The sequence below is a fragment of the Macaca nemestrina genome, chromosome 4, assembly GCF_043159975.1.
Source record: "Macaca nemestrina isolate mMacNem1 chromosome 4, mMacNem.hap1, whole genome shotgun sequence".
Lineage (NCBI taxonomy): Eukaryota > Metazoa > Chordata > Mammalia > Primates > Cercopithecidae > Macaca > Macaca nemestrina.
The window spans coordinates 75,779,106-75,806,826 of record NC_092128.1 but is presented as its reverse complement, the minus strand read 5'-3'; the positions used below and the strand labels follow the sequence as shown (position 1 = coordinate 75,806,826).

The 27,721-nt window shown below is 39.4% G+C and overlaps 1 protein-coding gene across 5 annotated transcripts in view; it reads left to right on the top strand.

Moving 5' to 3' along the window:
• LOC105475544 (solute carrier family 25 member 13) overlaps window positions 1–27,721 on the top strand; it is a 199,554-nt gene that overhangs the window by 99,508 nt on the left and 72,325 nt on the right. For all 5 annotated transcript variants that reach the window (XM_011730904.3, XM_011730902.3, XM_011730903.3 and 2 more), the window contains 5 exons: window positions 4,116–4,255; window positions 19,911–20,057; window positions 21,829–21,967; window positions 23,397–23,490; window positions 23,707–23,791. In XM_011730904.3, the coding sequence (XP_011729206.1) occupies window positions 4,116–4,255; window positions 19,911–20,057; window positions 21,829–21,967; window positions 23,397–23,490; window positions 23,707–23,791 (605 nt within the window). The remainder of the gene's footprint in view (window positions 1–4,115; window positions 4,256–19,910; window positions 20,058–21,828; window positions 21,968–23,396; window positions 23,491–23,706; window positions 23,792–27,721) is intronic.

The window sequence follows — 27,721 nt, the reverse complement described above, 5'->3', positions numbered from 1 at the left end:
TATAAAATATTTTTGGAGAATATGTGTGAGTTTTCCAGAGGAACAAGATTCATTATTTTGTTTTAAAAGACTTTATCAGTTGTGAGATGAATAGAAATATTGGTAGGTTTCCTTTAATCTTTTGCATATCATTTGGCTTGTCCAATTAGAATGGCTTGACAATCTTATGATATTTGAGTATATAATCCTGCTAGGTAGGTCAAGAGAGTAAAAAGTAAATTTTGTAGAAATTGTGCCAAGTGGTAAACAACTTCAGATCTTTTTTTCCCTGCAGAGTCCCATGGCCAACTGTTCTTTCCATAGCAAACTTTTCTTCACCATAAACATAGCATCGTGCCCTGGGGGCTTTAAAATAATGTTTGCTACTGGCAGGTGATGCCAGTGTCTATGGCTACCTGGAACAGGATCTCTCATGTCTCAGTGATCCCAGGTGGCTTTGGTCCAAAGCACTGTAACTGGACCTTTGATTCACTTCAAAAGAAATGAACCTTTCTTCATACCGTTGATCTCCATTGAAAAGCTCCCTCAAAGGTCCCTCTCAGTAAATCCTTGACAGCTTTCGGGGCCCAGATCATGCTTTATCTGCTCCAACAAACTTTTCTCTCTCACTTCTCTTCTTAAATCTCCATTTCCTTGCCATGAGGCCGCCCTGTGGTTTAGTGCTGATACAGTGTACTGTTTGAATCTGCTGTTGAATTATTTCTCGTGTATTAGACTTGGATATAGCCTCATACCTTTTACTACCCTTCTTCTTCCCACAGGCCTAGTACAGTGCATCCAAGCTGTGCTACTTAGAAGGTTACTAGCTAGCTAGCTAAGCCCTGACATTCCTACAATAGCCAGCGTGTTGGAACAGTCGCAAAGCTAATAATGGGCCTACATTCTCAGGGTCATGTGGTTGATACACTGCCCAGTTTCAGAAGGCACCAGTCACGTGGACCATGAAGCGAATGCCATCCACTGGAGTTGTGCAGCATGGGAGCCCTGAGTGACCTACGTCTACACACGATCTGTGTTTACACATTCCTGCATTACACTGCTTGGTCTGGAGAGTCTTCTTTACCTCCTTCCTTTTAAATTTTTATCCATTTCAGTGAGAAGTTAAAAATTAGGAGTGAATCTAACCCTTCCATACTCCCAGATAATGCTTTCAGACTGAGGTCCTGGATGCTTTCATCAGAAAAACCTGGAGTGCTGACTAAAATGCAGTTTTTTCAGCCCCTCAACATGTTTAAATCACTTTAGGACTAGGCCTGGGGATTTTGATAAACGATGTTGACTGATGATTTGTATGCAGTGCACTGAAGTGTTGAGAAATGACTGTTGAATAGTTTCTCAGCAAGGGAAACTGTAGTGCCCCAAAGGGTTAATACCGCTGTCCTTAACCTGTTGCATTATCTATTGTAAACTTTTTCTGGTTCATTTAAATTCAGCAACTACTTAGTGAGCAGTTGCTCTCTGCCTACCACTGTGCCAGCCATAGTGGTAGAGTCAGATGTGAAGAATGGGGTCTTTGCTGTGAAGGGGCTAATAATCAATTAGGAAATAAAACATGTGCAATAAATATGCACAAACACATTAATATATGTGCATACATATGCATACTATATAATGATTTAGATAACATCATATGGAGATCTTTTATATACATCTAGTATAGTATACTCTAGAAGATTTATAGAGAGATCTTTTTTCAAACAAATCATTATTGGTACTACAGGCCTATAGGATTGTCAGATTTTAGATCTGAGAGATATCTTAGGGATAATGTATAACTCTGTCCTGCAGAGGAGATTTCAGTACATCAGCCAGGCATTTCGTAGAGATACACATACTCTATGGTATAGTCCAAAAAACTATAGCGTTCAGAGTTTCGGATTCAAATGTGAGCTCTAGTAAGCAGCAAATGGTAGTAAAAAGTAAACTTTAATTATAGATAAATAAGATTGTTGTTTATGGTGAGACACATTTTACATGCGTTCACTAATTTTAGAAAAACTTAAACCTACTTTTATGTATATTTATAATTTTAGACCATATAAATATAAAAATGGATAATAAGTGCCTTAGCTTTATATACCAACTATTTAGTAAATACCTTCTGTTACTTTCTATGGGAAACAGAGATTGAAGGAGAGATCAAGAAGGGGAAAGATCTTATTTTTGACAATTATCCTATGATTATTACATTAAAACTTTATTTCACTGGAATGCTTGGCAGAAAGGAATCTTTAAGTTAACTGAGGATAAATCAGAAAACCATTTTTTCTTGCATATTATTTCTCTCAAATTTTATTCTAGTATAAAATTTTATTTATAGTGTGAATTTTTTTTCTTTCGGTCACATCTTTATCATTTGAACATTATTTTCGTTAGATAATTTATTCATCTAAATTAGAAAGTTATGGGAGCCTTTATTAAAACTTTATTGGGCCTGCTTCCTGCAGAGATACAGACACTTAGACCTGGAAAGGAGCCACAGATTGTCTCGGTTAATGTGTTTTGCACCGAAGAAAGTCATGTTTTATGATATTAAGGGACTTAGAGCCATTAGAACAATACCTGGCACATGGTGAGTGCCCAATAAACTTTAGCTCCTATTAGTAGAATTTGAATCCAAGTCATTTGAATTTTAGTTTGGTGATTTCTTCTCAGCAATCTTCTTCTACTTAATTCCTTTTATTGACCCCTGGTCAGACTCGCTGACAATCTTTTTTTTGATTTGTTTTTCCTTTAAATCCTAATTCTGGATTCACTTCATTTTCCTTATATCTTACCTCTTTTTTCCCTAAAAGTAAAGAAGACAGAATAAATTCAGTACTTGTACTTTAAAACTTTTAATTGTCCTCATCAGGGCCAGTCTGAGGATTTCTGCCACCTTTTATAAAATTTTATAAAATTTATGCCCAGCATAATCCTGATTTTTGCTGCCTTCTGTGTGCAAATACACACCCAACCTTATGCTAATGGTGGCACTACTGTCTCTTCATGGCGAGGCTTTAAACATTTCCGGAAACTTTAAAAACATGGAATAAAAACTGTGGGTATAATGGGGGTGGGAGTAGGAAATTTGGGGGGATACCATAGACACATGCCAAAGGTTTTGGCACTTTTCAGAAGACTAAATAACTTTCTTCTTGTTTCTTTTTTTGTTTTAAATAGAAGCAAAAGAGAAAAAAGGTATCAAGACAGTTTGCTCATAAAAATGAGGTTTGGTAGATATATTTAAAGATGTGAAAGCCAGGAAAAATTATTAATATGCTAATAATTTGCATTTTGTCCACTCTTCAAACACACACTTTTACTGAGAGGAGGAGGCTAAAAATAAAAACATTAAGCTTTAGAAAAGTAAGGTTTTTCATGTTGGGTTTTTTTTTCTCTGTCAGTCCTCTTACAGTTTTTCTGTAGAGGCTAAAAGAGATCCTAAGGCAGGACCAGCACCTTCAGTGACCCATCTAAATGGGATTGTTTGAACAATTTGAGAACTCTTGGGTCAAGCCAAAAGAGTGCAGTAGAAAGTGAAAGACTTGGGCTGCTGCCGGCTTTTCTCCCCATTTTCTTTGTCTTTCAATGCAGCTCGATAAATTGTTGGACTTTTTCAAGCACAGAAACAGCCTTAGGGGTGTTAAATATGTATGTCAAATTTTTCCTAATGGATTTCTAAATCTTCCAAAAACTTTTAAATAACTTGTTAAAGGCTATATGTAACACTTGTATCTTGTGGTATGTGTGTTTGTGTATGTATGTGTTTCCTGCCACTAAGATTGAATTCTCTCCTCCATACCTAGAAAATAATCATTATTTATTGAAACAAAAACAAATGAGATGATAATAGTTTTAGCTTACTACTTGGGTTTCCTACGCTTTTAGGTTGTGTGTATGTGTGACTTCTTGATTTTCCCCCCCTTTATTTTGTTTGGTGGGATTTTTGACCTTGATTTCTTAACTGATTCCTTGAGGATTCTTTTATTTCTGCCATAGTTTGTAATCTCTGTGTCTGTTTAAAATTAAGTTACTTTTTTTAGTAAGAAAAAGTGATATCCATTCAATAACAGATTTTATCAGAAAGAACCTGATTTACTTTGTTTTAATCAACCCGTCTTTTCTCTTTTCAGAGGATGTTAAGCAAGTTTTTGGACAGACCACAATTCATCAACATATTCCATTTAACTGGGATTCAGAATTTGTGCAACTACATTTTGGAAAAGAAAGAAAAAGACACCTGACATATGCGGAATTTACTCAGTTTTTATTGGTGGGTCTAGCTCTTAAATAAAAGTTAAAAGGGTAAATAAGTAAACCTGGAATCAAATTGTATGTAAAAGTCCTGATTTGAGTCTTGAACTGTGATTTACTACACACTTTCTAGCCTGGCAAAACTGTCCTACTGGGAAGTATTTCTTTATTAATATGTTGAAATCATAGAATTAAATAGGATTTCCACAGATTTATGTAGAACTCCTTCATGTTTAGAAGGAATACACATCGAGGCCCCGGGAAATCAAGTGATTTCCTCAAGGTCAGTTAGGTCAGGAGGGGCAAAATTTCAACTTAAAATTTTGGCTTGTGACTGGCTATGTTACTGCTTACCAGTATTTTGTTTTCCCCTGGAAATGGACAGATTTGTCTTCAGCTTCAGAATCATTTCATCTGACACCTTTTATAGATAAGACACTAGTCTCAAATTTGGCTGCATATTGGAATCACCTGAAAGCCTTAAAAACTAATGTTGCCTCAGTCCCACCTCTAGAGACTAGATTTAATGGAGGCAGGGGGAAAGCCTGGGTATTTGGGGGCTATTTAAAGTTTCTTGGGTGGCCCTAATGGAGAACCACTGTGCTAAGGGCACTTGCGCACTTGCTTCCTTTGGGTTAACCACTGTAGGAGTTGTCTACATTTCTGGGGTGCACTTTCCCTAACCCAGTCCCTGCTGCCCTTTTCTTGTGACCCCCTTCACCCACCCATATGATCATATCATTGGGCTACTGATGATGTAAGGTGAAGAGTATTCACAAAATATGATTATAACTTAGCTTTCCTTCAGCAGCATTATTTAAAAATACTTTAAATACAACATTATCATTTAGTCACTAAAGGTCAATATCTATAGGCTATATAGATGTTTATACATTTGCTTTGTTTCTACAGTTACATTTTATTTATACTTTATTAAATATATTTAAAACAACTCATGTAAGGGGACTCATTTGGTATGTTTAAATTTTGAGTCTTGAGAAAAATTTTAAATTCTTTGTTACTAGAAATGTCCTTAGTGGGTATCCTGGTGCCCCTGGGTTTTTCGTGTGTTCCAGACCTTGCCAGAGCCCTCTGGGGAGTGGTTGGAGTCCTGTTCTGGATGGAGGTGGAGGGTGCATGGGTTGTGGTGCTCACTTTGTAAAGATTTTGTAGTGTCCATTCTTAGCAACTAGCATTTGCGATAGGTTAACTTCAATAGGTGCTTCTCTTTTTGACTTTTAATGGTGTTATTAGATTCATTTAATTTGTCCTGCTGTCTAGTTTGCTTTTATTTTCCAGGCCTTTGGAAACATAAAACAAGATGCCCTAAACCTGCCTTTGTACTTTTTAAAAACAAAGCGTTAATGTCTGTGAATCCCTGTTTTCAGTTCTCTGTAAACATAAATCTACTTACATAACTCAGATGGAGAATGTAATGTGAGTTGCTGGATTTTTGCTGCTGTTTCAACAGGACATTGTTGTGCTGTAGGAGGCGGTATTCATTTTGATGAGGAATAATTACAATAATGTTATTGAGACAAATGCCTCAAATTGACTTTATGGAACACAGCCTAATTAACTTTTAATCTTAATAGGATGTTAGCAGTAGTAAGGATGATCGTGTTTCCTCCTCTAAGCAAGTGTCAATTATACTGAATTGAGTCGATTTTCAACTGCTCACAGCAGCCTCTAGGCCTTCCTCCAGATACAGGGAAGCCAGAGTCCAGAATTCAATAACTCGGGGATTATGGTTATGTTTCCAAACAATTTGTAAGGCATTCACTTAAATTTGACTTCATTCTATAATGGTAAATGGAAGCATCCCACAGTGTCCTGCGTGGGATGATTCTGTCTCTGTAGCCAGAATAGAAGTACTGAACTTTTACTAGATTATAATGGTTATAGTGGTTAATGATCTCAGTCAGGGCCTTGCTTTGTGTCCTACTCCAGACCCAGACTTACAGGAATTAATGGATGGACCATGATAGGCTTTACCTGAATGCCAGTTTTAATGTCTGCCATTGGGTTCCTTTCTTCCTTCCATTTCAAATGTTTTGTTTGCTTCATTTGAACTCTTTTCTGAATGCAGGTAGAGCTTCAGACCTCTACTTCAGATGCTTTGTTTGCTTCCTTTGGGCTCTTTCTGGATACAGGTAACTTCTTAAAGATATTAGTGAATTTAATCTCCTGTGTTTCAGGCTCTTGCTTTGTCAGGCAGGTATCCGCCTTTCTGCTCTAGGGCAGGACTCAGAAGCAGGCACCAGCTTCCTGGCTGATGCCAAGGCTGTGAAGGCAGATGCTTGGTTGCTTGAAATGTGAACGAGCTGCCACCATGCATGCTGCTACCTGTCACATGATGAGGAAGGGGAGCAGCTGTAGGGACAGCCAAAAAGTGCTTGTGATTTCAGGGAACCTGTGTGGCATGTAGAGACAGCACTCCTCTATTCCGCTGAGGGTCCCGAGAAGGTAGCTCAGGTTGGTTCCAGCCAGCACATTACCTGTGCTTATATATGTGTATACATGTGTGTGATTGGTACGGCAGTATAGTTCTCTGCATTTCCATTTTTTTTTTGTCATTTAGTAAATGTTTTACTATATCTAAGCAAGTGTGAGCTTCTGAGAAACCACCATGTGGCTATGAGGATCTTACCTGGGTCATGTGTTTATCTGTGTAGAGTCTGGACGGGTCCCCCTCCCGCTAAGGTGTTGACAGTCCTGGGCATTGCTTACATGGTGAGCTGCTATGTCCTTTTCTGTGCTTTGGTTGTAAAAGTCATAAAGTGGTGAATCAATTTGATATGATTTGAGCTAAACTTGACTGATTTGTACTTTGCAAGTGGTAAGTCAATTTGATATTATTTGAGCTAAACTTGACTGATCTGAACTTCGCATCTAGTAGCATTGAAGCAAGTGGCAGGGATACAAAGCCTCCTTCCTGTAGTCTTCTCCCTTATTGGAATGGAAAGATTTTGGCAGGGAGTGGGGTCGCATTTCTCTTACCCCATTATTTATACTGTTACATCTGTTGCTTGTATTTCTTAATGCCCAGTTAACTTCATCTCCATATAACTTCATGAATGATGGTATGTGTGAATGTGAATACAGTTTTATATGTGGGTATGTATGTGTATTTTAAAATAGTCTATAAACCTCTCCACATATATCTACTCCCAGCTCCTAGAGCAAAGCTCTAATTTTATAGCTGCTAGATTTAAAATAGATTTTAATATTATTTGTATTTTAGAAAATAATTTGGAGAAATTTTTCTATTCTATATCTGATGGAACTGCAGTTGACAAATAGTATTAATAGGCTGGGGGCAGTGGCTCACGCCTGTAATCCCAGCACTTTGGGAAGACGAGGCAGGTGGATCACGAAGTCAGGAGTTTGAGACCAGCCTGGCCAACATGGTGAAACCCCGTCTCTACCAAAAATACAAAAAAATTAGCTGGGCGTAGTGGCCTGTGCCTATAATCCCAGCTGCTCGGGAGACTGAGGCAGGAGAATCGCTGAACCCAGGAGGCAGAGGCTGCAGTGAGCCGAGATCAGGCCACTGCACTCAGGCCTGAATGACAGAGCAAGACTCCATCTCAAAAAAAAAAAAAAAAAAAAAAATAGTATTAACATAAAACTCGGTATTTTTTTGTGTTGTGATTATTACTCATGTTGGGCAAACCATCTAATTCAGCAAATATTTGCTGAGCATGTCGGGTTGTCAAGAGAGGACTTGTGCACAGGGTTGAAAGGTGCAGAGACTGTAACTCTTGAGACACTCATAATTTGAAAATCTAGAAATTGTATCTGGGTATATCCACCTGACAGTGTGAAAGGAGCAACTACAAGTAAGCATAAAATGTTTGCCCTATGAGTTTGTTGTTTTGTAGCAAAAACCCTTAAAGGTTTGTGGCATAAACCCTAATGGCAGGTACTCAGATCCTTTACCAACATTTTTTCCTTTTTCTTTTCTTTTTTTTTTTTTTTTTTTGAGACAGGGTCTCACTCTGTTACCCATACTAGAGTGCAGTGGTGCATTAGCGCTCACTACAACTTTCAATGCCAGGGCTCAAGTGATCCATCCGCCTTGGCCTCTCGAAGTGCTAGGATTATAGGCATGAGCCTCGGTGCCCAGCCTGCTTTGCCAATTTTTTTTTTTTATTGGGTGAATGTCATAGGCACTTGAGGGCACAGAAAGAAAGGTTTCTAAAACTTTTCTGCTAAATTATTGTGTAGTCAGTACTGAGTCACTTTCAGAAAAGTTACAATAACTAGTATCTCTATGATGTTTGTAATTTACAAAATGCTTTTAAATATTCTGTTTTTGAAAATAGCATCCTCCCAATACCCTAAAAGGTAATTATCATTATCACCTATTATACGCAAAAGAATAAACCTATTCTATGGTAAAATTTTGCATTTCCCAGTAATTTTCCAGGGAAATGGCCCGTAGCTTTCATTATGTTTCCAAAGAAGTATCCCAAAAAAGTGGTAAAGAGCAGCTGTTCTAGAGCTTAGCTTCTGCAGTCAGATGACAGGTGTGTGAAGAATTCAATAATACATTGCTGTTCCCACTCTATTGCACTGTCTCCAGGCCTAAGGCTATAGATAGCTATTTTCTGTTCCTAGAAGTTACCATGCATCTGAATGGCAGTGCCCAGTCATGCATTGCTAAACATCTAGCATTCCTGACCCCTACCCGTTAATTGCCAGATGTGATCATCAACAAGTTCTTAGTAGGGGTGCATAGTACTATCATTTCCAGGATTTTTTGTTTGATACTGTTTTATAATCTTAGGTATATATTTTACACGTAATTATTTTAATTTGATAACAGTCTACACATAGGAGTTTCCAGTGGTTCCAATCTCAGGATGGAAAAGTCTAGGATTACTACCAAATTCCGTATTTCTGTTAACTGCAACAACACTGTTATTAGCTACCTCTCATATAGCATTTTCCAGCTAAGAAAGTTCTTGTACTTGTATTAATATTTGTCCTTACAGTCACCTTAGGTGTTAAGCTAAGTAAGGCAGTTGGCATTGTTTCCCTATGAAAGCTGAGTTAACAGAAGCCTAAGGAAGTGTTCTGGATTTGTTCAAGATTAGACAGGTGGATTTGAAGTTGAAATTAATTTTTCTAAATCTCTGGCAGTTTTTTTCCTCCCAAATTTTAGTGTAAAAATTATCTGAGGTGCTTACTTAAAAATACAGAGTCCCAGGCCTCTCTACCCGCTCCCCACCCAAGACTCAAATTTAGTAGTGCTGAATAGGGCCTAAGAAGCTGCCTTTCGGGCCGGGCGCGGTGGCTCAAGCCTGTAATCCCAGCACTTTGGGAGGCCGAGACGGGCGGATCACGAGGTCATGAGATCAAGACCATCCTGGCTAACACTGTGAAACCCCGTCTCTACTAAAAAATACAAAAAACTAGCCGGGCGTGGTGGCGGGCGCCTGTAGTCCCAGCTACTCCAGAGGCTGAGGCAGGAGAATGGCGTAAACCCGGGAGGCGGAGCTTGCAGTGAGCCGAGATCCGGCCACTGCACTCCAGCCTGGGCAACTGAGCAAGACTCTGTCTCAAAAAAAAAAAAAAAAAAAAGCTGCCTTTCCAATAAGCATCCTGAATTGCGATGCTTTGGATGGTTCAGGAAACACATTGTGACAAACTTTGGTCTGGACTAGGCAACCCCGAATGTGTAAAGGTAAACGTTCGGCTCTTTATCCTAAGACTTATGGGAAGCCTGTTGAGGCAAACCTCATCAGATTTGTGTTTCAGAAGGATCACTCTGCTATTGTGTGGTAAATCTAATGGAGAGGGACATGACCAAGGAGAGGGAGACCAGTTGGTTACCTTTTAACCCAAAAGTCAAACAACTGTGGTCTCTGTCGGATGGTAACAGTGATGGACCAGAGTAAATGGAGTCAAGAGAACCTACAGGGATAGGCCAGACAAGACTTCATGATTTAATGGGACGTGGACAGTCAAGGATTTGCAGAACTCAGTGTTGACTCCTGGGTTTTAGGCTTGGGCTAGTGGGAGGATGGTGGTGTTTCACTGAAATCGGGAGCATAGGAAGAAGAGGAGGTTTCAGGGAGGGGCTACAGAGTAGTGCTTTATATGTAAGAGCTGTTCACATGTGTGTTGGTGTTTTGGCTCTGCTGCCTCTTTTCAGTTCTTTGTTGTTGAGATGATCTACTGTAGGAGCCCTATCTACAGCCCCTGTATACTTGGACTTTTTGAAGGAATTTTGTTCTGCATTTTATGTAGCTAGGAAATTTCTTCTGTTTCCAGGGGTCATCTGCCTATTGCTCTAAAAGCATCATCCAGAAATTTGCAATGCTCTGAATTGGTGGAGAGGCCCGATTTTGAGGTTGCGGATTCCGTTGGCTAGCCAAGAGACAGGATAGCTGACCTGAGAGGGAATGAGGCTAAAAATCCTATCTAATGTCTTCTCATCAAGTAGAGTTTAAGAATGAGGTTACCTGACCCAACAGAGAGCTCTAATCACAAGGGCATGAGTATTTTATCATAGTTTTATTCTGGTCCTCATTTTGCCAGAAGAGGATAATGAAACCCGAAGACATGAATTGTAGTAAATAGAGCTAGGAATAGAACCTGGGGATCAAAGCTGTGTCTGGCATCCCAGACTGGTCATTCATATTAATAAGGATCCTTGTCCTCACATCACGAATCCTGTGTTAACCTGGTTGGATGCCAAAGCATACCCATGCTAGTAGTGCAACTGAACAATTTTGGTTCTTTTTAAGAAATCAGATTAACCATTATTTTGGCTTCTTGGTCAGCACAGTGTAGAGGTCAGCCCAGTTCTTTTCTGTGTAACATGAACATTTTGGTTATTTAGATCCTGAGTCCTAGAGAGTAGAACTGTAGAAGCCTGCTGCTCCCAGGTGTTGGTAGTTGCCACATGTCCCTGTACAAGCCAGAGATTCGCTGCTGCTGGTCAGCTGTGGTCTTGGCTTTATACTCACCATCAGTTACAGTTTGCTACTCTATTTGTCATAGCATCCTGGTATAAGGCAAAAATTTCAACACAAGAGACTATATATGTTAAAAACAAAATTGCTGCTACCCCTGCCCAACCACCACCAAACAAAACATACCTTCAACCATGACAACCCAAATTTTCTAGCTTTAGAATTAATAAGCGATTTCATGTGTTCATAAAAAATAATCCCTTGTAGTAGAACTGACTGAAGCCATAATTCTTTACACATAAGTGGACAAATAACAAAGTCCTTGCTTAGATTTGAGTAATCTGAGCCATTTGCCCCTCCCTTTTGTCCCCCAACTTGTCTTGTCTGTAGTAGTGAAAGTATCTAGACCATGAAATTTTTTTTTTTTTTTTTTTTTTTTTTTTTTGAGACAGAGTCTCACTCTGTCACCCAGGCTGGAGTGCAATGGCGTGATCTCGGCTCACTGCAACCTCCACCTCCCAGGTTCAAGCGATTCTCCTGCCTCAGCCTCTGGAGTAGCTGGGATTACAGGCTGCCCACCACCATGCCCAGCTAATTTTTTGTATTTTTAGTAGAGATGGGGTTTCACCATGTTGGTCAGGCTGGTCTTGAATTCCTGACCTCAAGCAATCCATCAGCCTCGCCCTCCCAAAGTGCTGGGATTATAGGCGTGAGCCACAGTGCCCGGCCCGACCATGTGTTTTTAGTAGCCCAAGAACACAGTTGTATTTTCATTTTTACTAAGTGAATGCTTTTTATGTTGATTCTAAGTTGTATCAGGTGGGGGTCTATGATGTAGCTTTGGTACTGTTTCATAAACACCGCATCGTTTGGTGTTCTCAAATGAACTAGTGAGTAGAGCATGTTATTGTTGTTTGCCTTCAACTCTTCCACTAGATGAGATTCTGTTTTGTGTCCAAATGGAAGCCACTGCTAGTTTGGTGATGAGTAACTAGAGATGTGGTCACTTGGACAGTAAGATGCAGGATACGCTCCAGCCACAGCACACACTTTCTACTCTGGGCAAAGGAAATCAGGATTCATTGTGCTGTTGTGTCTGTGGTGTTAGCTTGCTGTTTTGTTGAGCAGCCTGTTGTGCAGGCTTTTACAGTAACATCCTGGTAAAAATCAGCACTCTATACAGCATCTCCCCAGCTGTTACCCACTGTGAAGTTTAACGTTAAATCAGAAGAGCAAGGAAATTGAGATGGAAAAGCTCTGTATTTTTTTTCTACCAAGGTGTTGCAGTGTATGCCAAGCCACATGTGACACTGCTTCCAAAGACCCTTTTAATTAAAGGCCCCACCCAGTGAACAGGGGATGAAATTTCACCCTCAACTCAAACTCTGACTGCATGGCCAAATGGGGGGTCGGGGGGGAGGTGCAAATAGAACACAATTAAGAATGGTGACTACTTATCTCTCTACCTATTTTATTGCTATGTTTCATTTTTACTTTGTTAAAAAATATGTGGATCTTCATTTTAATTAGAATGTTTTTCTTCAAATTAGCATAGATTATGAAAACAAAGTGGATCTTTATATGCAAACTAGTATACAGGTACTGATATGTGATGTAATATAGAAATTGTTTGGACTAAATATGATATGGTATTTTTTAGGCAAATCATCTTTATACATTTTTGTTTCCTGTTTTGATAAACAATTAGCTGCATTTTGCCTAGAATTTTGCTATCACCATGTCTAAAAAGGAATTATTTCGAATCATTTCCTTATTAACTCTTTGCTTTTATTAATATTTTAGATTTTGTTATAATTTCAAAACACAAAAATGCAAATTAACCTGGGTTCAAAAAATATATATATATTTTTTGTGTTTTTGGCTTTATAATATAAATCACCTGGATCTTCTGCTTGTTTTGAGGGGCTGGGTTTTTTGTTTTTTTATTGTTATTGCTGTTGTTGCTGTTGTTGTTGTTGTTGTTTTTCCTGATAAATTGTTCTCAGGCTAAAGCACAAACTTGCATGTCTGAATAGAGACGGAGAGAATATTTTACATTCAAAATATACCCACCTGAAAATTGGAGATTATTAAGGAAATGACAGGCCTGGGACTATTAGAAGCATGAATGTTAGACCTAAAGTGGTGTAACCCCTATATATGTTTATTCTGTACAACTAGCAATTTTGAAGAGTTTGATTTTTTTTTTCTATAGCACTCTGAATCGGTGTGTTGAAGTAGTTGGAAACTGCTGCAATAAAAGCCTGTTCCATTAATCATCATGCACCAGAATAGAGGGAACAGAAAATAGTTCACTGGCACATATTAAAGACAAATTGGGCCTCCTTTCATGTACTTGAGTGGAACTGCCTTAGAGATAGCTGCAGAACTCATGCTCTTGGACCTTCTGGCCTTAGGTGATAGGAAGGACCATTTGTCTTTAGTTGGTAACTGTCTTTGGCAGCAGCATTTAGTAAGCACCCATTGCCAGGTACTGTTCAGAGCTCTCTTTAGAGACACTTCATTTTCTCAGCTCTCTGAATTTGCTACAAGGTTTCAGGCCCTCTGTCTTATTTTCTTACTTATTTAGGTATCAGTTTGATTTTTGTTGTCTGCCTGCTCTTTGTATGCACTATGGGATCTCACCTATTTCTACAATCATCTTTTTCTTCTTCTGGTTTTTGGTAGGCCCCCTCTGAAAGGAACAGGCAGTCTGTGTAGGCTAAGATCATGGGTCCAGAAGCCGACTGCCTCGATGCATATTAAGTTTCATCCTTGCCCGTGTCACCCTTGGCTCATTCTTACCTGATTTTTCTATCTTCAGAACAAGATGGTAGAACCACCTCAGTTGTGGAGAGGATTCAAAGAGATGAAGCAGGGAAAACACAACAGTCCCTGGTACATAGCATGCACTTAATAACTTAGTAAACGTTCACCTTGTGATGTTTTCTCTAAAATCCTGTTATCTAAATTTCCCAGATCTGTATTTCTACCTGTACCTCCAGCTTTCTTTTGTGTATCTCTTAACTTTTTGTTTATAACTGAAACTCACTTCACTCCAGGTTTTTCATCGTGGTCAACCACCTCATCTCTTTCCCCTTGAATATTTTCCTTTGCGGTAGAGTATCTTCCCCATCATTCAAAATGAGGATTTTTTAGATATATCTTCCTTCATTTATATATTCAAGTCATCATCAAAATTTTCTTAAAATCTCTTTTCCTATTACCTGTCCAAATCTAGTTATGGCCGTTACTTACGATTTTGCCTGAGGCAGCATAAATTAATAGTTAAGAATCTCAGTTTTAAAATCTGACATCCCTTGCTTTGAATCTTAACTCTTCCACTTCTTAGTTGTGTGACTTTAGGCTAGTTACCTGACCTCTCTGAACCTCAGGTGCCTCTGTGTAAAATGATAATAATCATTACTTCACAGAATTATTGTGAGGCTTAAGTGAAATGCTGTCTTTGAAGTTCTTGGCATAGCCCCTGGTCTATAGTGAGCGTTGAAGCATTCTGCTGCTGTTATCCTCCATCCTGGCTGATGTTCATTTTTCTGTTCCTGTGGCTAGTTCAGAATGATTGAGCAGAACCACTGTTTCATATTGCAAGAGACTTTAGAGGTTTTTAAACCTTTCACCTAGACAAAAATCAAAGCCACCGTTTATTAAATGCCTGTCATGCATGACCTCTGGTTTTTACAACCCTGCACAGTAGGTGGTGGTGTGCCTATTCTGTAGAAGAAAATCTGAGGCTCTAAGATGCAAACAATGACCTGAACTCTCCCGAGTAGCAGTGTCGTGACTTCTGTTTGTGCTATACCCACGCCTGTTCCAGATTTCATATTGTCATCAAAATGTATGGCTTCCATAACTCCCTTTATTAAAGATAAGGTAAAATTCTTGACATATGTTCCTCAGCCTGTGGTTGAACACGTATTTCTGGTGTCAGGGAACCTGCTACTTTTCAAGGTAGCCCATTTTACTGCAGAATAGTTCTATAGGTTAAAGACTTCTGTGTACTGTACTAAACTCTGACCCCTATAGCATCTCTCCATTTTTTCAGAAGAAATAGCCAGCCTAGTATTTTTTTACTTGATAGTCTTTTAACTTTTAAATATATTAATGTAATGCTTACTGCCCATATTGTTCTCCCCTCCTCTGCACAGATGACTCATTTACTTCTGATCCCCTTAATTTTAGAAATAAATATTATTTTGTATATGCTATATTTCATGCATACTAAAAGCTCTCTGTCTCTGTTTTATCCCTTCTGGGTTCAGATCTAGGAGCTGTCATTCTCCTGACAAGCCATAGTATACATTTAGATTTTCATTAAATAGCTTTTGAGGTACAAACCAGAAGCTTCAGTTTTAGGTCATTCTGCCATGAGTAGTGAGTCTGGTCATTTATTTCTTTCATATTTATGGAGTAATCTATGTGTTAGCTCCCACTGGCCTCCTGATTTAATTTTTTCCTCCTTTGTCTCTTGGGGCTGTGGGAAAGAGAGCAAAAAGTGAGTGAGGCCAGGAGAAGGCCTTTTAGATTTGGTTTCTCTCCTCCTTGGTCTCTGCTACTATTGGTGAAACAATCCTGATGCTCTGGGTATACTGAAGCCTTTGCCTTAATGGAAAACTTTAGGGAATTTTATTATTTTTCCACCAAAATAGGCAATAGTAAAATCTAGAGCATTAAATGCAAATTGAGTTTTTATCTTTCCACAGCTCTTAAGATTTCTTAGTGTCAAATTTATCTTTTAATCAAATTCTTGACAGTAGCTTTGTCTGAGGCTCCCCATGCAGTTAAGAGAAGTTATTAGGAGCATGGGTAGATTGGGGGCTGGGGGGCAGAACTGCAGAGGCTTGAATTCCAGCTTTACTGCTTCCTGTCAGTGAGACTTTCATTTGCTCAACTGCTATAGTGAGGTTAATAATAATACCTACCATATAGGCTTGCAGTAAGAATTCCATGAATTGATTCCTGTAAAATGCTTTATAGCAGTGCCTGCTGCATAATACATGCTCGCTAACTGCTATTGCATGGTTGTCGTATTGGTTGAGGTCATGGTTTCATTTCTTCACCTGGGAGAAGAAACAGTCACGACATAAACAGATGATCTTCAGAAAGCAACCCACATCTTCAGAAAGCTGCTTTTAAAGTTGGAGAGCCACCTAACTGTGTGTTTTCACTCTGTCCTACTATTTAGACAACTACATAGATCTAGCATTTTGTTCTATGTGAAACTTATAACGCCCCCAATCTTTAAGAGCTGTTGGAAATGTAATCTCAAGTTGTTCATCATCAGGCTTAAAATGACTTTCTTATTCCAGCTTGAGGGGTCCCTGCTCGTAGATGTTTAATCATGGAAGCGTGGGCACAGGATGCGTTGTGACACTGTCCTCATCACAGGTGCATCCCCTGTCCTGCTGCTTGAGCACCAGCCCCCACCTTGGCATCCATTCCCAATCTGGAATTCTGGACAGGCTGGTCTTAACATTGTGGCTTCCTGCTTTCTGAGCAGATGGAGTTGCCAGAGAAAGTGATGCCATTTTTGGTATAATTGTCTGAGGATCCCTAAGATGTTGAGTTATAAACTAGGGAAAATGGTAAATTGCTGAACATACCTTCTACTATTGTTGAGAGTAATCTTGGCTTATGCAAGCTTTAGCAATGGGTCTGGTAATTCAAAGGAGACTGTTCATTTACTTTCCATTGAATATGTACTGTGGTCATTTTTCACTACAGGGTGTTTAACGGTTGGTTTCTTCTTTCTTCCTGAATTGGAAGCACTTATATGGAGAACCTTCCTTTGTTCAATAGCTCATAATTTGTTCATTCAGTTGGTTTTACACAATACTTTTCACTGATGAGTATGCCTGTCATTTATTGAGTACCTGCTATATATCTAAAGTATTCTGCTGAGCTGCATGTATAAATGTAAATAGATGTTTACGGGACTTCAACAGGATATACTGTCTTTTCCTTGGTAAGGTAGGTGTAAAGGCAGGAATGTGAATAACTGATTATGATGTAAGATCAAATAAGACAAGTCTTATAATTGATATTCAGACAGGGGGCCTCGGAAGGGATATCAGTTATTTCTAGTTATAAGACCTGGTTATATTTGCCTAAGTGGTACCATTTGAGCTAAGCTTAAAGGAAGTGGCAGGATTTCAGGAGCTGGAGAAAGGGGCAGCAGTCTACACTAGGTGGAAGGAACAATGTGAGCAAAAGCCCAGGTGTGTGGCAGGTCTAGCAGGGGTGGGCATGGGTGATAGGAGATGAGGCTAAGAGTAGTTCCTCTGGGGACTTGTATGCCTTGCTTCAGAGATGGGTCTGTATGATGAAGGGTTGTTGGAGATTTCCATAGAGGGAGAGGGAGGTCAGGTCTTTAATTCTGAAAAGCAACTTTTGATGTATGCATGGTAGACCACAGAGGTCCAGACTGCAAGCCCAAGTTCCAAGTCAGTCAGAACCACTGACTATCAGTGATAATGTAGGTGAGCATTGAGGAAGGCCTGAACAGTAGCATCAGGAACAAAAGGAAAAAGGTGCATTTGGGCAAACTTTCAAAGGCCTAAGGGACAGAATTTGGTAACTGCTTTACTCCGAGAGAAAGGAAGCTTGAACAATTCAGAATGACAGCTTTCTAGGTGAGGTGGCCGATAAAACTACGTGCCTAATAGTTAAGCTGTGAACATAGAAGAGAAACCAGGATTGAGCACTGGGTTGGAGGATCTACAATAGGGGGTTAGTGATGTGTCATTCTACGTCCTTTACACGATACCCACTTGGATATATTCTCTAAACAGAAATTCTGGTCCAGCAGAAAGGAGTGAGATTTGAATATGGGAGTTAAGCCTTACTTAGTTTTTAAGAAATCCTTGAGGGCTTAAGGGAGAGAGCACTCTGTCTAGGCGAGTAGAGTGAGAAGATGTGAGGACAGAGGGGCCGACAGATGCTTCCCATTTAAGGAGCCAGTGGTGGAGGCTCCAGAAAGACTGGGATCCCAGAAGAGAGCTTCAGCTGAGACAGGCTGGTTCGAAACTGGCAGATGGCTACAAATGAGGAGATTCTTTTAAGTGGATAAGAACTCTGATTCTTACTATTAAATGTCTTATCTTTAAAATTTTTTAATGTAGACATTTTCAAACTGCAAAAGTAGAAGACTATAGTGACCCATCATGCAACTGTTATTTGGCTTCCATTATTGCAAATATCATATTTCTTCTTTCATCTCCCTGCCTTTCTGGGGAAGGAAAGGAAGATCGAGTACTTTAAAGCAGTATCAGACTCATGTTGCTTCCCTTACACTTTAGTTTGCACAAATTCATAAGGACAATTATTTTTTACATAACTTGAACAAATATGATGTCATTATCTCACTAAAGTTAAAAATTATTTCCTTAATATCATCTAAAAAACCTCCATTTTATTCAAATAATTTGAAGTTTTTGAGAGCCCTATTGGTGTTCCCTTTTTTTTTTTTTTTTTTTTTTTGAGACAAGGTTTCACTCTGTCACCCAGGCTGGAGTGTGGTGGCATGATCTCAGCTCACTGCAACCTCCTCCTCCCCAGGCTCAGGTTATCCTCCCACCCCAGTCTCCCAAGTAGCTGGGACTACAGGCATGCACCTCCATGCCTGGCTAATTTTTTGATTTTTTGTAGAGATGAGGTTTTGCTGTGTGGCCCAGGCTGGCCTGGAACTCCTAGGCTCAAGCAATCCATCCACCTCAGCCTCCCCAAGCGTTGGGATTACAGACATGAGCTACTACTGTGTCTGCCCGATGTTACTTTTTAATTGCATAGAAGTTAGCTGTCACTCCAAGGGCCCATTTGGGAAATGGGCAGAGTGTTGTGAGGAAGATAATATGCTCTCTGCAGGAAGAATGCTCCTCCCATATGGTGTACAATGAGTTTTGATAGGAGGCTATGTTTTCTTTTGTGTACACACTTATCTCCTGGGAATAGCAACAGAGCTCTGTGATTGGATGTTCTGTCTTTAGATCATTTTAATTAAACATATGCAATGATACCACGACAGATTTGCTTCCCCTAATCCACATACTATCCAACTACTTGGAGCAGTAGTCCTTAACCAAGACATATGGCTCTATCTAGAGACATTTTTGATTGTTATGACCTTGGAGGGAAGGGGCTACTTATATCCAGTGGGAAGAGAATAGGGGTTCACATGACAGCCCTCCCATAATAAAGACTTACCCTGTCTAAAATGCCAATAATGCCAAGGCCGAGAAACCCTGTGTTAGAGAAATAGCAGAGAAGAACCACCACTCTTTTCTATCTATTGTTACATCACGTGTGTGTGTATCAGGTTGCAGTTAAGAACTTTTCTCTTTTCTTTGGAGAGAAGTTAAAAGTTCCTGGCAGTATTTTTCCTTAGATCATCTGTATCACCTAAGCTGGGTTGGGTCAGATCTTTGAACCTTCCAAACTTTATTCCGGTTTTCATTTTCTTTGTATTCATGGACTCTAGAGAGCATGGAAGTGATTGGGTTTCTTTGGGTAGCACAGTCAAGTGGAGTGCACTTTCTCAAGACATGTTCATTGGTCTGAGCAAAGTTCTTTCTCTTGGAAGGAGACAGTAGCTTGGGGGTGCTATTAGGCAGATGGGGGCTTGTTAGATCAAGAGGTAATCTCTCTTCAGTCTGATTTTAAGATGAACTGTCATTTGTAGTAATTATTAAATGAGAAGCATAAATTAGGTATTTTAACTTTCTTTATTTGCAGGAAATACAACTGGAGCATGCAAAGCAAGCCTTTGTGCAACGGGACAATGCTAGTACTGGGAGAGTCACAGCCATTGACTTCCGAGACATCATGGTCACCATCCGCCCCCATGTCTTGACTCCTTTTGTAGAAGAATGTCTAGTAGCTGTAAGTCATAACTTGCCTTAATGAAGTGGTTTAACTCAGTAAATAAGGAATTATAAAAACAATTCTATAAGTTATGCAGTATTTTTTTCTGTTGCAAACACTAACATTTTAATGTGATCACGTACGTTACTAAACTCAGAGAGTGTGTTTTGGCTAGTTTTGATTGGTAGGTTAATTTGTTGTCTGGGTAATATGGAATATCTTCAAGAAATATATTAACTGTTTAAAGATAAAAGGAAAAACATTTGCGATCTCATGTTAATTTTGCTTTAGATTTTGAAGTATATCAAGTGCCTATTTTTGCCAATCTTCTTAGATGCTCTAAGGAAAAAAAATAAAGTAGTGCACATGTATATCATTTGTTAGAGTAGTTAGCACAACAGAAACTCGAAACCTTAGATTTCACCATGTATGCGTTGAGGCCACAAAGGTACATGTGACAGCAGACCCTGCAGTTGTGTTTCATGGAGCCTCCCTCCCCCTGGTGTCAGCTGCTGTCCTTCCCTCATGGGCCCTGGGGATGTCCTGCAACATTCTGTAGTGGTGGTGGTTCTTAAGCCCTGCTCATGGAGCACCAGAATCACCATTAAAAACTATTGGAACTACAGATTCTGAGATCTCTTCTAGGCCTATCATATACCATCTATAGACAATGAGGTCTTAGAATCTAATTTTGTAAAGCTTCTGGGTGATTTTGGTAATAACGCAGTTTTAGGACCAGTACCCAGTGGTAACTGTCTTTTTGTTAATCCCAGGGAGAAGACTGTTTTCACCATCATGTGGGTTTCCCACAGTGCTTACCATAGGCAGGAACTCAGAGTAGCCTTTCAGTTTCCTTTCTTCCCCCGAGTGCTTAGTTCTGGAGACATGACATTCTGACAAGGCCTTTTCCATTCTGGCACTGTGTTAATCTAACTCCTTTTCTTGGGCGCCCCCTTCTCTGCTCCATACTAAACCTTCATGTCAGCTATTTTAAATGATTACTAAGTGAAGATTTATGTGGTTGTTACCTTATAAAGAAGTGCTTTCCTAATAAAAATATTTTGCCTTGTTAGGGAAGGATAGAATTTGAAACTCCAAACTGAAGTCTCATTCATAATGGACATTCTGTCTGTTTCCCTTGTCCCTTGTGAAGAAATATGGTTTCTTAAAAATTCTGATTATCAGAATTTTTTCTAGTCTTAACCCCCCATGAAAGTATATGGCATCTCGTAATTTTACCATAATATGCTTGTTTGCTAGAAATCCCACCAATGTAAAGTCTGTACCTAAATGGTTATTTATTACTGGTTATAAGTAACTTGACAAGTCTTGATATTAATATTAGATTGACCACTTTTCATAGTATGTTTGCATTGATATAATACAGTTTTTCATGCATAAGCACACACGTGTGTGCATATGTACTTATAGTTTTGCATGTTTAAGTCTTTAAGATTTGCTCATTAGATGAAATAAACCAACTTATAAAACATTTCCAATTGAAATTTGAACTCTAAATTACTACTAGTCCTGTTATAATCCTACACATGTATTTATTTAGTTTTCTAGGAGTTGTGTGTGGAGAATACAAGTTCTGGTCATGATTAGTTGCAGTTGCTTCTAAAAATCATTTATAGCTTTTTTTAATGCTAAAGAAAAATACTTGTAGTCATTTCTTTTGTACATGCATTTTTGATTACTTTCAAACTAGTATTAGATGTATGTACTTCTGAATCATCTATAAATCTTTTGTATATTTTTCTTCTCTCTTGTTTTCAATTTATTTGAGGCTGCTGGAGGTACCACATCCCATCAAGTTAGTTTCTCCTATTTTAATGGATTTAATTCGCTCCTTAACAACATGGAACTCATTAGAAAGATCTACAGCACTCTGGCTGGCAACAGGAAAGATGTCGAAGTGACTAAGGGTGAGTGAGAATATAGCTGAATTCTTGCCTGCAAGTATCATGGTGTATTATTAGGGTGAAGAAGGCAACTAGTACTTTATGATTTTTCGGTCCCATTGACATATATTAACCATATGATAACATGTGGTTTTCATCCTTTGATCAGACAAACAAAAGCAAACAAAACAATCTTCACCAAGTTTTAAAGAAACTGGGCCTGGCGTGGTGACTACTCCTGAAATCCCAGCACTTTGGGAGGCCAAGGTGGGTGGATCACCTGAGATCAGGAGTTTGAGACCAGCGTGGCCAACAGGGTGAAACCCTGTCTCTACTAAAAATACAAACATTAGCTGGGTGTGGTGGTGTGCACCTGTAATCCCAGCTACTCGGGAGGCTGAGGCAGGAGAATCGCTTGAACCTGGGAGGCGAAGGTTGCAGTGAGCCAAGATCACATCACTGCACTCCAGCCTGGGCAACAAGAGCAAAATGCTGTCTCAAAAATAAATAAAGAAACTGAAGACATCCTTTGAATAAGGAAAACATGTAAAGTTTCTTAAATATTTTCAAATCTTTCTACAACTTAAGCTAAATTGGCAACCTCTAAGGAAGCCTTCAGATGTATATTAGGAATTCCATAAAGTTGTATTGGTGACAATGTAAGTTGATCTGTAAGCTTGGAACAGGATATTATCAGTATTGTAATGGGATTTTAAAAAAAGTCAGAGCCAGCACGGTGGTTCATGCCTATAATGCTAGCACTTTGGGAGGCTGAGGCGGGTGGATCATGAGGTCAGGAGATCAAGACCATCCTGGCTAACACGGTAAAACCCCATCTCTACTAAAAAATATATATTAAGAAAATTAGCAGGGCATGGTGGCACACGCCTGTAGTCCCAGCTCCTTGGGCGGCTGAGGCAGGGGAATCGCTTGAACCCAGGAGCCGGAGGTTGCAGTGAACTGAGATCTCACCAATGCACTCCAGCCTGGGCAACAGAGCAAGACTCTATCTAAAAAAAAAAAAAAACAAAAAAAGAAAAAAAAATCAGAATTCCCTTAGGAATTCCACAGCTTCATTAATATAACCTCCTAAATTAATATAAATAATAATCCTAATTTAACCAGTTAATTAGGTGAATATAACCTCCCCTCCTGGGACCTTTGCTTATGAAGTTTCATATATGATTCCTTATTTTCCCTGATTGGCGATTTGAATAACATCAGATGACACCAAGCTTTTAAGCTATGTGTTCAAGAACATATTCTGCACACTCTTTCCAAATGAATGCAAGAACTGCAAAAATTCTTACCTTATTTGGATTGACTTGAATTCTACAATTGATGATAATAATACAACTTTGTGATGTTCACTCATTCCAGTGCCTTGAGTTAATGCTGAATTTAGTGGCTATTTCTTCTTGAATCTTTCCCTTTTAACTTTTCTTCCATACAGAGGAGTTTGTTCTGGCAGCTCAGAAATTTGGTCAGGTTACACCCATGGAAGTTGACATCTTGTTTCGGTTAGCAGATTTATATGAGCCAAGGGGGTAAGTTGGCTTTTTTTTTTTTTTTTTTTGAATTAGCTTAATAAAAGGAGGTTAGGAGGTGGGGGTAAGAGGAGGGCAGCAATCAGGAGAAAAAGAAGCCAAACTGAAGGCTATATTTTAAATATGGGAAATGAAAAAAGGAATGTTTTTAAATTGTATAATGTAAATTGTAATAAATTGGTATATTTGTTGCTTGTGTTTGTTTTTCCCCTACAGACGTATGACCTTAGCAGACATTGAGCGGATTGCTCCTCTGGAAGAGGGAACTCTGCCCTTTAACTTGGCTGAGGCCCAGAGGCAGGTGAGCAAAGAGGAGCAAACTTGCATTCTGGTGTTTCCCTAGCAGGATACCCCAGCTCTGTTCCACTTGCAGTTGCCTTTGTGGCATTGGTATCTGACTTAACCATTTTTCTGTTTTGCACCAAAAATCTAGATAAATTTTAAAGGCTGTAAAGAGAGATTCCTTAGAAATGGTGTGATAAACAGGTATTTGGCATTTGTTCATTTCTTGCTAAGGTGGAATGATTTCCTAACTGCACCAGAAGCCTAACGCCCCGAAAACTCACGTGAAGGAGGTCTTTTCTCCTTCCTTCTTGAAGTCTCATGTTGCGAGATGTAACGAAGGAATCCCGTGTTGGTATCACTGTGCCTGTCAGCAGCTGCACATTGCTAAATGAAAGCCGTCTTTGCTCTGTGGAGCAGCCCTTCATCAGCGCATCGTCTAAATGCCATGCCTTCCGTTTTTCTGAATATCGAAATGAGATAATTTTGTTTAGTCTGGAGTTACAGTTTAAAGGCTTTCAGACCTATTTTCTCTGTGAAAGGATTCATAAGTTATGTGGAAACAATTTTAGGAATGTTAAATTTTATTTTATGGTTAACAGAAACCAATCTCTTGAAGTTGTGGGAGTCAGAAACTTAAGACATGGGACCTCCTCCTTTAACTCTTGTCCAGCTTTCTGTAGATCAGGATTAGAGAAGAAAAGCCTTCATAGCACGTGTTGTGCTTACATGGTGTTTGTAAAACAAATCCACTCACAGGCGAGTGTCGTTTTTAGAAAAATATCTCCTTTTAGGCAGAGCCGTCTCTGAATCCTGTGAGACTTCACAGTTTCTGGCATGGAGCTCTGGGTTTGTACAGAGACGCCAGTGTGACCACAATGGGTTGATGCGGGCTACACTTTTAGGACTGTCAGGCCTTGAGCCAGGGCCCCCTCCTTTTAGCTCTTTCCCACCCAAATGCAGCGGTGAGTTTTGTGTGCAGCATGCAAGTCAAAGTAGTGGGTGTGTGCTCAGTAAATTCTAACAAGCACCTCTGGAAAACCAGCTGGCCTTGCTTAAAAGAGGAAGCCGATTTCTCTGAGTGCAGGAGAAAGAACTGTATAATCACATGCAGAGGTGGAAGCAACACTGCTCTCTCTCCTTTCCCTTTGATTTTTAACACTGCTTAGGAGATGATTATCTCTTCGTCTGTATGCCACCAGCTATTGTAGAAATTTGGGGATTAAGAGAAGCAGAGAAGTTTTTTTTAGATCCCTCCTACTCTTCAGCTGGCAGAGGCTTCCCACAATTTTTCCTTTATGCTCTTTGCAGCTTTTGAGAGTTTATGATGGGTGCTTGTTGATACTGGCCATGAAGGGGTTAGACCAGATTGATGAGATTTACAGCAGGAAATGATTGGCTGCTGCTTAGAGGTTTAAAGCAATTCACAATGGTCTTACCTGGAATAGGCTTTTTACTGCATGAACCCTAGTGGGCCCGACAAATTCAAGCAAGGGAGGTCATCCATCTGTGGGCACAGCACTGCCTGTCCAGCACTGTCCAGCACTTGTAGCGTTTATCCTGGATAGAGGGGTGAAGGAGCAGAGTTTTGTCTCATTTCAAGAACATGCTACAGTTCTGGCTTCGGAAAACTTAAGTAAAAGGCTAGGATTTCATTTGTCTTTTAGGAGAGGAATTAATGGTGGTGGTAGGTCCCTCCTGCCCTCCCTCTATAATTTTCAGAGCATTTTCACTCATTATTTTGATGCCAGAACATTTCTAAGTATTGCATATTTATATCCCTGTAAATAAAATATTGCTTCTCTTTTGGATGTGTCTGTCAAAATGAAGGTACTATTGATTTCCATCTATATAGGGCTAGAATTGGAAACAACTCATAGAATTTGCAGAAGAAATGTTTTGTATCTTAAAGAGGCATATTTCTATGTAAAGTTATTTTCAGTTAAGTGACTTTGAAGGAGATTCCCAATGATCTCATTGTATTAGAATTGTGTTACATTGACAGCAACTAAAATTCAGTGGGTTGATAGCTGGGGTTGCTGATTATTTTCATTGTTCACTGATTTTAATTATCATGGCTTCTGAAAAACAAATTTTATTGAATGTATTTATTCATTCAACAGGTATTTATTAAGTACTGACTATATGTCACCCTCATTTGACAACTCTCTGTGACATAAAATTACTGTTTTATTTATGCAGACAAAGAAGTGCAGCACTCTGAAATGTTCTGGCATCAAAAACACTAAGGATGTCAGGTCCAAAGAACCACAAAACAATGACTGACTGACCTGAAGTATGAATTTAGAAAAGATGGATTAAAAAAAGAGAAAAAGTAGCAATCAACTGAAATACAGCCACCTAGTTTTAGCTACTGTAAATGTTATGAGTATCTCTGGGTGGTAGGGAGGCAAAATGTTAGTATTTATTTTATATGCATATATATGTAAACATCTTACAAGCATTTTTAATAAAAAGTGACATCTTTTTTGTATATAGTCTTAAAATTTGTTTTTAAAAAAATTACCAGGAAATATTTCAAACATTTAAATAGGTAAAAAGAATCATATAACAAATACTTGTCTACCTACCATGCTCTTTTTAGCCTATGTTTTCTTTTATAATTCCTTTTGAACATTTAATATCAAGATATTCTTTTACAGTATCATTTTGAATGATAGGCTTTTGTTACAAAGTTATTATTTTTAAAGGCTATAGTCCCCCATTATTGAACATTCAGAATATTTCCAATAAGTACTACAAATGTTTTTTAAGTGCTACATTCTTATAGCTTGTTACATGCATGATTATCTTCTATCCTAACTTTTTTTTTTTGAGACGGAGTTTCGCTCTTCTTGCCCAGGCTGGAGTGCAATGTCGCCATCTTGGCTCACTGCAACCTCGGCCTCCTACGTTCAAGCAATTCTCCTGCCTCAGCCTCCCAAGTAGCTGAGATTACAGGCATGTGCCTTACGTCCAGCTAATTTTTTATTTTTAGTAGAGACGGGGTTTCTCCATGGTGGTCAGACTGGTCTCGAACTCCTGACCTCAAGTGATCCACCCACCTTGGCCTCCCAAAGTGCTGGGATTGCAGGTGTGAGCCACTGCACCCAGCCTATTCTAACTTCAGAGGTTACGTACATTTTAAGGGTTTAGTTGTATATTACTGAACATCTCTCTATTTATACTTGCTTTAATGGCAAATTTGAGAAGGCCTGTTATCAACTTTTGCCAGGCTGGGTATTGCCACTTAAAAACAAAAATACATACAAACCAAAAACCTGCCAATTTGATTGATGAAAATGATATCTCATAGATGTTTTTATTTATTTTATTTTATTTTTTTGAGACGGAGTCTCACTCTGTTGCCCAGGCTGGAGTGCAGTGGCGTGATCTCAGCTCACTGCAGGCTTCACCTCCCGGGTTCATGCCATTCTCCTGCCTCAGCCTCCCAAGTAGCTGGGACTACAGATGCCTGCCACCACGCCTGCCTAATTTTTTTTTTTTTTTTTTGTATTTTTAGTAGAGACAGGGTTTCACCATGTTAGCCAGGATGGTCTCGATCTCCTGACCTCATGATCCACCTGCCTTGGCCTCCCAAAGTGCTGGGATTATAGGCATGAGCCACTGCGCCCGGCCTATTTTTGTTTTTGAGATAGAGTCCTGCTCTGTTGCCCAGGCTAGAGTGCAGTGGTGCAGTCTCAGCACACTGCAACCTCTGCACCCCGGGCTTCAGTGATTCTCCCTTCTCAGCCTCCTGAGTAGCTGAGACTACAGGCACATGTCACCATGCCGGGCTAATAGAGGTGGGCTTTTGCCATGTTACCCAGGCTGGTCTCGAACTGCTGTGCTCAGGTAATCTGCCCGCCTAGGCCTCCCAAAGTGTTGGGATTACAGGCATGAGCCACCGTGCCTGCCCTCATTCATGTTTTTAAGTGTGCATTTTTTT